Source organism: Camponotus vicinus, unplaced genomic scaffold (assembly GCF_025532165.1).
Source record: "Camponotus vicinus isolate PSW18456_S1 unplaced genomic scaffold, iyCamVici1.0 SCAF_2, whole genome shotgun sequence".
NCBI lineage: Eukaryota > Metazoa > Arthropoda > Insecta > Hymenoptera > Formicidae > Camponotus > Camponotus vicinus.
In genome coordinates this window covers 9,364,622-9,377,974 of record NW_028141956.1, presented here as the reverse complement: position 1 = coordinate 9,377,974, position 13,353 = coordinate 9,364,622, and the positions used below count along the sequence as shown (strand labels likewise).

General features: G+C 31.9%; 1 protein-coding gene and 1 long non-coding RNA gene across 3 annotated transcripts in view; one reads left to right on the top strand and one right to left on the bottom strand.

Annotated features, from left to right (window-relative positions):
- The first annotated feature begins 69 nt into the window (after window positions 1-69).
- LOC145967030 (uncharacterized) lies at window positions 70-12,798 on the top strand. 2 transcript variants are annotated; one of them, XM_083091611.1, is made up of 6 exons: window positions 70-2,119; window positions 4,727-4,835; window positions 9,331-9,663; window positions 10,579-10,811; window positions 10,935-11,258; window positions 11,341-12,798. In XM_083091611.1, the coding sequence occupies exons 1-6, from the start codon at window positions 1,818-1,820 to the stop codon at window positions 11,588-11,590; spliced, it is 1,551 nt and encodes a 516-aa protein (XP_082947737.1). In that variant the 5' UTR covers window positions 70-1,817; the 3' UTR covers window positions 11,591-12,798. The 2 variants fall into 2 exon arrangements, with proteins under 2 accessions (XP_082947737.1, XP_082947738.1); XM_083091612.1 differs by lacking the exon at window positions 70-2,119 and adding an exon at window positions 4,176-4,308.
- LOC145967033 (uncharacterized) overlaps window positions 6,715-13,353 on the bottom strand; it is a 49,252-nt gene continuing 42,613 nt past the window's right edge. Inside the window, exons 3-4 of the long non-coding RNA XR_014437273.1 lie at window positions 11,333-11,677; window positions 6,715-11,268 (exon numbers count right to left, since the gene is read on the bottom strand). This is a non-coding gene — a long non-coding RNA (uncharacterized LOC145967033). The remainder of the gene's footprint in view (window positions 11,269-11,332; window positions 11,678-13,353) is intronic.

Genomic DNA, 13,353 nt, shown 5'->3' with positions numbered 1-13,353 from the left:
CCCAAATAAGATATAATATACACTTTTCATATTTTATGCACAGCGAAATGACTTAGCAAAGAAAACTTAATCATTTACTTGCGCGTTTTCTGTATGTTTTTGGAAGTGATGCAATACTTTTGACCAACACTGTATGTACAAACGGAGCAAGGTGAATGTACAAACGGAGCAAGATTGCTCGCCGCGCATGGTCCGTAGGTAGGCAGGCAGGCAGGCAGGTAGAATTCGTGTCATCTCGGTCGCGAGGATCAGAGCTCAGTTCGAATCGCAAACCATGGGGCTCAAACCGTGAAAATGGCCGTCTGACGACGACGTCAAGGACCAAGGATCGCGCGATCGATCCCGGAGGATCTCGGAGGATATTGCATTCTTTGAAGAAGGGCTAGCCGCGAGTGGACATTGACACATGCGATTGACATTTCAGGCTAATAACTGTCAAAGTGGTTTAGAGACAATTTAATGTTGCTCCCGAGGGAAATAACGTTTATTGTTTACAATATTCATTAAATAGTGACAAAGTTGTTTACGTACTGTGTGTGTTATTAAAATTGCATTAAATTTTAATGTGAGGTAATTTTTTAATTCATAATAAGGATATACGTATATTATCCTTTTTTACATACTATTTCAAGACAAGATTACTTTGTGTGAAAACTCTATTATTTAATATCAATAATAATCCCTGCTCTTGCTTAACGTAAACAAAATACCGGACAACAGCGATTTAAGGGATATATAGGAATTGAAAAGTGCCGTGAAAATTTTAATTCATCGAAAATATTGCCGTAAATCCTAAAATTTACATTGTCAGAGTGTATTAAAGTCCACTCGCTTTAAGAAGTGGAAGGTACTTTAACGCGCCAACGAACGTAACGGAGAATATCCTGGCGCGGTGGAGGTCCGTTACTTCCAAGGAGGAGGTAGGAGAGCGAAGCAGATAGGAAAAGCAGCGATTTTGTTAGTTTACACAATTTTACTCTGGCGCAATTACGACTGACAAGCAATATGCGCTCGTATGCGTTTTGCGAGCAAGGAAACAGAAAATTGCGAAACTCGTTACTATCTGCCTCGCTAAATTGCACAAACGATTGTGATATCTAATATATGCATATAAATTCCGAGTGGCGCATATATATGTATATATATATATCTTAATGTATATTTATATTTTTTTTAATTGAATTGATGCAAAACGAAATATAGTTCACTTTTACATAGCAATTTGTGCTAATAGTCTCCTCGGTTGTAATTTTGTGTGTATCCTAAAAGAGCTTTCCGGAGTGAATATAATGAAAGTTAATTTAGCGTGAAGAAATATATCTGTCGAGGAGACTTCATATATGGAAAAGAGAGAACAGAAAAGTAGAATATCAAGATTGGTGTAAGAAAGTGAAGAGAAATGGTGCGCGAGAGATTTCGATGGTATTGCTCGAGATCCGTGTAAGAATTTCCGATTTCTTTAGTGCTGCAAGGATATTGTCATCGTGAAATTATTAACAAAGTTTAGCTTAGAGGTATTCGTCAAAGAACCGACATGGAAATAGGCTACGAGTGTAAAATGACGAGGATGTTCGACACCAAATTTAATTCTGAAACAAATCAATGTAATATCAAAGTGCACAATCTAACGGATTAAAACCCTGCAAATATCTTGACGACATTATATCGCAACCAGCAAGAACCTTAGCTGTCGCTAACCAGAAACCGGAAACTAAAACTAATTGGTCAATCGATGGGATCGTCCGGATGGGAGTATCCGGGTCGTCGAGTGTAGCGATAACTTCCTTAGGGCCACACCTTTTGATAGGAAAGAACGTATGATGGACCGTCGCAGAATTGACAGATATGGCACCAGGGAGATGCGTCACTCGAGAAGCGAGGATCTGTTGGGCGCGATCTCCAGGTCTCCCAGTCCGAACATCGATTTACCCACCGCCACATCCGAGGACGATCTGATCGCGGCTAGCGCTCTCCGGGACTCGAATATCTACGATGGGGCTGGTGTCAACGTCGCGGGACCCTCGCGATGTATCCTCCCGTCGCCATCTAGAGTAGTAGGGTTGCCCGTTGACCCGGAGGACTCCATTCGCGACATTGTTACCGAGAATGACTTGTATAGGTCAGTGCAAGTTAATATAATTATTTTATTTATTTTATCCTTTAGCTGCAAATGTCACCAAAGAAAAGATCAACTTATGCTCTGTCGTTAAAAAGTAACATAAAAGAAATAAGACATCTGTATAGGTATATATTTTTATGGATTCACATTTCAAACATTATAAAATTTCTAGAGTGAATCATATGAATCTTTTAGATATATGTTAATGTCAGATTTTCAGTAGCGATAAAATTTTAATGAACAATTTGTTCTTTATTATTAATTTATCGATATCGTTATTTCATACGTATTTATTTAATATGTGAAAACAAAATCTCAGATATTTTAACGAATATTGCACCAAATGGTAATTATTAATTATTATTGGTTTTTTATTTACAAAAATGATTGAAGTCAATTTTGTCGATTGAATATCAGAGATTGATACATAAATATATGTCATAATTATAATTGCTTATCACTGACCCTTTCTTATTTTTGAAACACTGCATGAAACACTTGTGTTAAATTAAATGCGAAGTTAAAATATTATTGCCGATTATTCAAGGCTTCATGCAAAATTGGCCTTGTGATACTATAAGGAGATCATTACCATCTACTCACACCTACGCAATCAAGAGACCGAAACAAGTATAATTTCTTTTCTAAGCGATCGGGAGCGGCTTCCGCGAGTCGCGGTTGCTCAGTAAAGTAGACCTAGTATTATTTCAATCTATTATTTTTTATTATATCTATTATTTTTTATTATATCTATTATTTTTTGAAAGAAAATTTGTATCAAAAATATTTAATATATACATTACACAGAATGTATTCCAAAATTATCGGATATACTTTTCTATAAATTTTTTTCTGGGAATAAAATCATTTATATTGAATTTCTTAAATAATAATGTAAATTCTCTATTTTGAAAAATTTTCTCTATTGCAGAAAACTTAGCTCTTATCCTACATTTTATCTTGTTGATTATTAATTTATTAATCTACTACAATATAAATAATATTACTAATAACGGTGTGCGCATTGAATAAAAGAATCTTTGAAAATTTCAAGATTTTTGGCGAGTTCAGCATTTTTTTATTTCATACGCGTGAAGATTAACGGAATTAAAAAAAAAAAAAAAACATAAGAACATAACTTTCGATTATATCATGTCTATGATTATGTAATCGATTACACAGTCCAAGAAAAAGTAACCTTTTTCGAACACAAGAAAAAGATTAATCGTTTTCTGTAGTCTATTAGATAGTTGAATACGCGTAAATCTAATATTAACATTGATAAATTTAAAATAATGGAAATAATAGATATTAAAATTTAATAATATTTGGATTTTTGCAAAGAAAGATATTTATATATACATGTATATAAATTATGACCAAATAAGTTTGAATAAATATAATTGAAAAGTATTTAGTGGATCCTTCATCTAATTCATAATTTTTTCAATACAGACTTTATATATTTAACTATGAATATCTCTTATCAATCATAATTAATATAAAAAAAAACCTTTTCACAGAAAAGTTTTAACACAATATATTTAATTTTGATTGCAATAAAACTTCTCCAACACATCGCATATTATAACTATAATATTTTAAAATAATATATTAATATAGTCCTCTTTTGACATTTTGACCGCAAATTTCTCAAAATATGACATGATGGAGTTTGGCAATTCAGATCATATTCAACATCAAGAACTACAGGAAATGATTAGTTTTCTTCTTGTGTTTTTTTTAAATTGTGTTTTTGTCGACCTGTATTGATTACAATCACGTGCATCTCGTGTGATACGAGCTTCGTATTTCCGGATCAGGTGGCTTTCTCATGTTAAAGATATCATCGTGCAGAGGCTCGGCTGACCACTCGCTCGCCGATTGCCAGCCTGTGAAAAGTACGAATCAGCATTAAGAACGAATCAGCCGGTCTCATGAAAGCGAAAGTTGTGTTCGCGGCGACCAGTTAGCAAACGAATGAGAGGAGGAAGTCTGATTCACCGTGATTGATGCGGTGAAATCGGTCTCGAACGCGAAACCCCAAAACTCCAAGACTCAAAGTGAGCTAAACGAGTGTGCATGTCCGGTTCCGTTTCTCTCGTTGAAACAATGGCTGGGAACAGACTGCAAATCTATCGTAGACTTTCTGATGCTACAATGAACGACGATGAAACACGTGTATTCGCGTATGTTATTCGATTCGATAGGAAAAAAAAATTCCATACGATTTTATCATAAGTGATTTTATGCCCTAAACATCTACAATTTCCTCTATTCTTATATAATTTAGTTTATTTTCTTTTTTCTATCATTTTCTTGCAATTTCCCATCTTATTCTATCAGGAAATATACGTGAACAAAAATGTACGCTCTTTGTCTCTCATTCATTTCTTACTCTAATATGATCATGAGTCAAATGTGAGAGATGGTGCAAGAGAATTCTACTTTAGAAGACTAATCTATAATAGATAAAAAAATCTATAATAAATAAAAAATAAATAACTAATATGTAATAGAATTATATTCTATAAAAGAATTAGATAAATGATTGTAAAAGATAGAAAATATATCTATTGTACCATTTCGATTTCGCTTTTTCCGTAGATATGTCCTGTTCAAGCGGCATTATGACAAGTATGTGGATCTCGCCGAGAAGTATAAAGAAGCAAAGAATATCACTTACTATCTGGAAGAACGCTATCATGAGATCAAGGTATGGATGTCGTTTTCGTTTGACTAAATATTTGTTACAATATTTATTAATAACATATATTAGTTTGAGCCCTGATCTTTAATGTTTTCTTTTTAATTATATCAATATCAAACGCGTTTTTTATTTTTAAAGCATTCATTTTACCTCGTACTTTTATGTATATTATATTATTTTATAACGTGTACATACAATGGGAGAAAATTATACCATACTTTCCCATACTATGGCGATAGCTTACCTATTGTTAGAGCGGCACCCATTGTATCTATTCCCACGGTACATTTTGTCACTATTGTCGAAATAATTTCGTTCGGCTCGAAGTTTTCACATTATTCTCTGTTGTCACTTTTGTAAGACTAATACACATTTCAAACTTTATTTTTAATATCTCACAAATATATAAAATATATAGAATTTTTTCTATTTGTAATTTTTATTCTCTTTTTTATTCGAATACTATGAAACTTTTCTTCGTATTTCGAATATTGATAATATTGCTGTTTCTCGTTAATAAACAGTAGATCCCATTATAATCGTGGTATTTATTATTACAAGATTTGATTGGAAAAAATTAGAAATACTCTTTTAATTTATCACTATAAGTTTTTTCATTTTTTATAAATTTCTTTATTATTATTAATTATCTTCTTATTAGAAGAAAGAACGCGTAAAATTCCGACCGGTGGAGTCATTTAATCAATGTCAAAAACGGAAGAGACATTTGTGATTAATCTAATAGAAGCGAAATAAAATGTCATACAAAATATTTGATTTTTGCCAAATTTTTGCGTCTCTTGATAAAAATAAAAAATCCTGAGACAGGATATAATCTACGAATTATGTTTTCCATTCTCTTGTTCATAAATAAAAAAGATACAAAATTGTAGAATTAACTGACGAAACCGAACAAGAAGCCATGCTGTTTCTCGTTAATTAATCTGCAGAACGCAATAAATTGTATTCTATACAAGAATGAACCTAACGTGTGATTTGTGTCGCGACGATAGTTATCAAAGTGCGTCTAGTTGTTCTGCGATCTCATTATTCTCGATGATGTTATCTCGCTAGCTGATTGTTAGTGAGTGAAATCGAATCTCTTTTCTTATAACGTTACCCTCGAACCGTTTCGCAAAACCGGAAGAACAACTGCGAAGACAAGAGAAGCGATCGTTAAAAGAAATCCGTTTTTTCCGCAAGAAATTTGTTTCGCTATACTGATCTTTATTTTATTAACTATACGATTTATATCTTGACGTATAATTTGAATTGGATAATTATTTCTGTGTGTATGTGTGTGAAGAATGTACTCTGAAATTTCTGACCGATCGTCAGGAATTTTAATTGGGAAAAGTGGAAGGTTTATTGGCGAAATTTTTTCATGGAATATTATTTTTCTTTAATAATATTAGTCACGCAGATAATTACGTATTATAGAGGCCAAGTAAAATTCACTATCTCATTCACTATCTTTAATCGATGATATTTATCTTTCATCCCGTGATATATATAATTCTCTATCTATTATCTCTGAAATTTCTAGTAAATACGCATTTCTTTTCTGAAATCTTAAATTTCAACATACATAATATATATTCACACAATATTCTTGATCTTGCGAACTTTTGGCTTTAGAAATTCGCTAAATTTTAATTAAAAAATCTTACTAATAATAATTAGTCCATAATTTTGCGATTTTTAATCATCGTTATTGCGATTATAATTATATTATTCTTCTACTATGTATATAATTTTTATAATTTTTTTATTTTAAAGATAATTTTTTCTACATTTTTCTAGATTTTAACATATATTAGTTATATATAGAAAATATATTAGCTATACATAATCAAAACCAATATTTGACGTGTATCAAATATAATGATATATAGACATATTTGACTAATTTTATATAATCAGGCGGAACATCTTATTGATCATATATAGTTCAATAGCATTCTTATCAATATTACCATATCTGATATTAGATATAATATCAGTTCTAAATAATATATGACCATATAAAAATACATATTATCAGATTTTTATATAACTAATTATATATATTTACATTTGATATTATACCATTTTTCTCAAGTAGTTCGTTTATAAATTTACTTTTTCTCAAGTAACTTCTTTCTTTCAATTCTTGCAAGTTATTGCGTTTTGAAATGTGGGAACACAAATTACATCGACTACCATATCATGCTTTAGATCATCGACATGCAAGGTGCATTCCGAGAAGTTTGTAAACCGTAACCAGAAAAAAAGAGAGAAAGAGTGTGTGTGTGTGTGTGTGTGTGTGTGTGTGTGTGTGTGTGTGTGTGTGTGTGTGTGTGAGAGAGAGAGAGGTTCGCGACAGGATATTCTCATCATCCTACTTTTCATATAGTATACATATTCCCCCTGATTCGGCCTCCGATTTTCTCGTATATTTTCCGCTTCATCACCTACTTGTCGTTTGGATTTCTCGTGTTTGAGATTGGGAATGTGACGGATATGAATTTGAGGACGCTCTTTCTCATCCTTCTCGAACGAACCATCCTTGAATTTTACAGATTCGTCTTGATTTTCAGCTGATAATATCTTGACAAATTTAATATCTAATAATTAAATATACTTATGTGTGCATATGCGCAATAATTTATTATATTATCTATTAATATTATGTCGTATCATATATATTCCACGCTATGAATATTCTCTTTGCCGTCTCAAATAATATTTCTCGCCGGGAGCAACTAAGGTGTGATATAAAAGAAATTGAAATATGAGCTATGATATTGATACTCCGATTATTTTTCTCCGCGTTAGCCTGTTTTCCTTCTCCTTCATTTTATAACAATAGAAGTTGTACAGGATTAAGTTAACTGTTACCTATAACGCATCAAATAATACATGCACGAACTAATAAAAGATTTGCATATGTATTCATGTACCTACATACATAAATATATAAACGCAAAAAAATAACTTTACTGTTGCAGCAAAAACATAGCCCCTATTAAAATATATGAAAATATACACAAATATATTTAAAATTTTTTCTAACAGTGGTAAGTTTTGCTATTGTAACTAATTGTTCAATATTATAGCAAAATTCGACAGAATAGAATCTTTTCTCTTATTTAATGAAATTAGTATTCTTAATTCTGTATTTGTAGTCTGTTATTTAAAATCATCTTAAGTAAGGTCTGAAAATGTTATACAGCCATTTCATTCATGGTTGAATGAAATCTTAAAACATGCGACCTAAGGTCATACTACTAAGATGATATGGAATATAAGAACGGAACTTTGAATACTGGCTTCCAACCGAACAAATCTTTTTGCTGTTTATATAGTAATTGATTTTGCTACAGTAGCATAAAATATGCTATGATAGCAAATTTTTTCCACACACATACAAAATATAAATATTATATAATATATATAAATTATATAATAAACAAATAAAATAAACATAAAATAAACATAAATATAAATATATATCCTATGTGAAAATTAAAATCAAATTAATGAAATTAATAACAAAATTAGAATTAGTAGAGTTCTCGTACACATTCAGTTATTTCTCTAATTAATTTACATGCACATGTTATTCAATTATTTCTCTAATATAATCAGTTATGTATTTTCTTTGGAATTTGCGGCTTCTCGTTCTTCATTATTGTAAAAAAGCTTATTAAAAGAGCCTACTACTTCTCAGTATTCCATAGTTAGCGTTCATCAACCTCGCTTGCTCACCTAGTTGACCTACAATGTGAGACCGCCATTAGACAAAACCAGAACCGGTGGGGAAAGGGAGTATCGAGTATGCGTCATCTTGTGTCATCGAATGACCGCGCAAAATTGAGCTAGATTCACCAGTGATTGTCAAAGCGCATTTAATACTGACAATATGAAATCATTGAATAGAATCGATAAAAATAGTGCAGAACAGATTTTTACAAAGCAAAAATAGACTCAACACTTCTTTAAAATGATATGTGTTTCCACATTTTATATATTCGCAATATTTATTTTCTCGCAGTAAGCAATCAGTTCATTGACAAATTCATACATGCCAGTCATTGATAAGTGTAAGTTAAAATAAAATATTGTGTATATACCGCTATTAGTACATGCAAAATCAATGAGCGGATGTTATTAAAACAACAAATAGAATAAAATCAAATTGCTCAAAGTTACTTCATTCATAAATATAAATTATTTATATAATTTATATATGATTATATATGTGGGCAATTTTTTCTCAATTATTTAAATTTCATTTTTTCTAAAAAAATGATACAAAATTATTTTTCAATTATTTTTCTTAATATTTTTTTTATATTCACAGAGATTATATAAGAAAAAGAAAAATTACATGTATTCGATTTATAATTATATATATTTATACTTAGTTATATATGGTTTTTTTTCTCGGACACTCTAAAATTTTTTTTCGGGGTCAAAAAAATCATGTAACTGAAATTCGACGATCTTGTTTCCAAAGGCTGAACGAGATAGACTGGAAGAGACTCGTAGGAATCTGGAAAGACGGCTGGAGGGTTGCGAGACGGAACTTCGTGGCAAGGAAGATGAACTTTTTCTACAATTGGAGAGAAGTCTCCGATTGGAAGAGGAGATCGAACGCGCGAAAACCGAGAAGGATAACTATGTGGCAGCGCAAAATCGACTAGAGCAGCAGCGAGAGTCAGCCTTTCGTCGTTTGCAGATGCAGCTCGAGCAGAACGAGATCACAAGGCGGGATCTCGACAGAGCGCGCCAAGATGTTATCCGACAGGCCACTATTATTCGCGCCGAAAGGGATACTTTGGAGAGAGAGGTACAAATTTTTTCGTATGTGTTTGACTCGAATACATATATTGCACATCGTTTTATCCAGAAGGATTGGTTTGTCTTCAAGATTCGAAATTCTTAATTTTCTTTATCTTCATATTTTATTATTATTAGATTCTATTTTTGGAATTTTTTTATCTTTGGGAAAATTTTATGTCATATGTTCACGTATTTTTGAAACATATAATACTAGGATAGATCAAAAAGTAAGATTCTCTGTTTCGTTACTTTTATTTATTATTTAAACATACACACATATTGGACACTGTGTGTTAAAATATAAGTTAATGAGTACTTTTCAATCGAGAAGATTGACATACTTGTCTCATCATGATATGAGTTAAATTTCTCTTTCGATAAAAATCCGACTCTTGAGACCATTATTGAACAGCATTCCATATCACTGTAGCATCTAAAAATTGTCTTCCTCAAAAATGTTTCTTCAGCGACCGAACAAATGAAAATCAAAAGAAGCTAGAATCCAGATATAGGGAGGATGTTTCATAATTCTAATCAAATAATTACAAAAGTTTGAAAGTTCAATATCCACAGTGAGGTCTGACACTATCGTTAAAAAAATCATAAGAAAGAGACCTGGACTTCTCTAGAGAAGTTCTAGTCTCTTTGAATTGTTTCCTTGATGATGCAATAGTATAGAATGCTCTTCGAGAATAATTTAAAATCAAGAGCCAGAATTTGATAAAAAAAAAAAAATCTTTAAGCTTATGCTAATTGTAAGATGGAACAAGTACGTCAATCTTCTCGAAAATTTATATTAAAAAATAATCATTAGCTTATATTTGAATACAATAAATCCAATTTGTGCATAAATTGCAGTAAAATAGGGAATCTCGTCCTATTCAAATATATATCATATCGATTCTCTGTTTGTTTCTTCCAGAATGAAATGTTGCGGCAGAGACTCAGGGTGGAGCAGCATGAATTAGGAGCCGAACGACGCCGTCGAGAAGAAGGCGTTGCGGCGCTGACAAGGGAGACAATCGCATTGAAGCACGCTACGCGCCACTTGAGTGCCGCAACATTTCACGCAACATCCTGCCGAAATCGTCGCCGATGCTCCATTTGCATATATGCCAGACGCACCTTCGCCAACGTCAATAATTATCGCGACAAGTAAATAAATTCATTAGAAAAGCAGCGCTATGTCGGCATTTGATTCAAAGATTACGTGAAACGTATAATATTTGAATTTAATTTTAATTTAATTTAATTTAATAAATAATTTTACTATTTCAGTGGAAATCTCTTGCAGTGCCTTCAAGCGCCCTTACAAGATCTTCGTAGTTGGTTACGACCCAACGCAATCCAGTCGTCATCGTCCCGAGTTCCACGAATCGAGTCATCTGTGGCCGATCGCGAAATCTGTTACATCGACGATTCCAGCGTCGATAGTAGCAGCAATGGTAGCACCAACAGCCGCAGCTGCAGTAGTAGCACCAGCAGCAGCAATAGCGCTTATGATGACGAGGCTTATTCGAACACTCCGATAGCCGAACCGTCCCTCTCCTCGGCCACTTCTAGTGTCCCGCATACAGTTAGAGCCTTTTCCTCGGATTCAGGGTTTGTTTAACTTTATGAAAGATGTTATTATAAGAGTATTTGTTCGCGCATTCTCATTTTCTAGTTTACATTACCAATTCAGGTTCTCTTCGGAAATGGGAGATCGCAGATCGCGATGCTTTGACAATGTTGGCAGTAGCATTAGCAGCGGCAAGAGCAGAAACATCAGCGAGTCACTAGACAGCAATGAGGTCGATGATCAGGGCGCGGCTGGAAGAGACGGGTTCACTCGTTCGAGATGGACTTCCTCTTTTCGCAGATTGCTCGGACGAAAATCGAAAAATAAGTTCGATCGTTCCTTGGATATAAGTAAGACTGATGAATCACGATGAACTTGTATTTATATTATGCCGAGACAAGGACTCATTGCAAATACATTCTCCCATCTTTCTTCCTCTCTCTCTCTCTCATGACGAATTCTGCGAAAAAACAAGATTTATTCGAAATGAAATAGATCTTTATAGACTTCGAATTTTGTAGAAAAGTGTTAAGATTATCTAGATTTGCATATTTATTATTTGGAAAAATTAGAAATGAGAATTTAGAGATTTGTAGAAGTTCTCGTAATTTTATAGAAGATGAATCATAATCGACACATGTTTCAAGAAAATCTGCCGTTTAGGAAAATGTATTCAATTGACATGGGATAGTCACAGAACATATTATAACATTCCTGCATTGAAATATTTCAAAAATATTGTAATATTTCTGGCAATATCCGATAGCATATTCCGATGGCAATTGGATAATTACAATCTTATCTCTTCCAACATTTAATTATCAATTGAATTTTGTATAAAGATAGCTCGACAGACAATGCAGATATTTTGTAAAAGATTAGAAAAGACATGTGATTTTTTTAGAGCTTACTAATTTTTTCTTCTCTTCATAATAATGCGTAATTAAATTTTTGGAACAAATAATATCATACACATATCCTATCTCTCAGAATTTGAAAACCCTAAATACAAATTCCGAGATTCTTTTTCTTTCAACGTAGGAATTGAATTTCGAATAAGTTAGGGAATTACAATTACATATACACATATAAGGAGAAAGAGTTGAATTATATAATTAGAAATAATAGCGATTGCGATCAAACTTTATATATACTTATTCACAAATTGTATACATGGGTTTTAAAGGTTTCGAATATAGTAAAAATGACGTATAATACTCGATATTCGAATCGGATTCTAATAATAGGAAAATGTTATTGTTTGCATTCTGAAAAAAGCCTTTTTATATTGTTACGTTTTACTGTTGTTGTGCGGTGATTGTTATTGTATTTCAAAAAGTACAGTGGTTTATGAGCACAAAGATTAATCGCTATTGTATTAGAGATTTTAAATTCGTGACAAATTCTTATCATTCGTTAATATTTTTGTTAAGAAAGTTAATTTCTTGTGCGATTTTAAGTACATGCGTGATGAAAGCGACTGGACCAAATTGCTGACATGTAAATCTTGTTACGATAATATTATAGAATTTCAAAAACGAATATTATAGATGCAAATAAAAATATGTATACGACGAAAAACGAATTCTTCTCGATATATATCCTAAATATCCTAAATATATTCTACTTATTTAAAAAGTCTTAAAAAAATACAGTATTAAATATTTACAGAGCTTAACAAATACTATTAATAAAAGTGATGGAATTATTGTAATCTAGTCGAGAAAATGTTATAAACAAAATTACATTAAATGAGATAAATAAAAACGATTTCTCGAATTGTGATATTGAGGAACAATTCAATTTTATCTTATTATTACTATTATATATTATCTTTTATTATCTATTATCATATGTTATACTATGAAATGTTAACAATTCTCGGTTTACGTTACTTCATTTTTGATAACAGTATCACACAATCCTGTTATCTATTTCCGATGCGAAACCTACACATGCAGTGTAATTATTCATTGTCCATTTTGCAAGAAATATCATCATATGAAAATTCTATAAATCTACAAATCAAAATTATAATGTTACACAAAGTCATTCACAATTTGAATGAAAATTATCTATTCTAATTTCTTGAATTTATCGCATTGTATTTTAAACAACTGTAGAAATCGTATTTTC

Bases quoted from the DNA above. Each gene is read 5' to 3' on its own strand.
- LOC145967030 (XM_083091611.1), top strand. From the start codon at position 1,818: ATGATGGACCGTCGCAGAATTGACAGATATGGCACCAGGGAGATGCGT. The intron at 10,812-10,934 runs GTAAATAAATTC...TTACTATTTCAG, and splicing joins GTCAATAATTATCGCGACAA to TGGAAATCTCTTGCAGTGCC. The intron at 11,259-11,340 runs GTTTGTTTAACT...TTACCAATTCAG, and splicing joins GCCTTTTCCTCGGATTCAGG to GTTCTCTTCGGAAATGGGAG.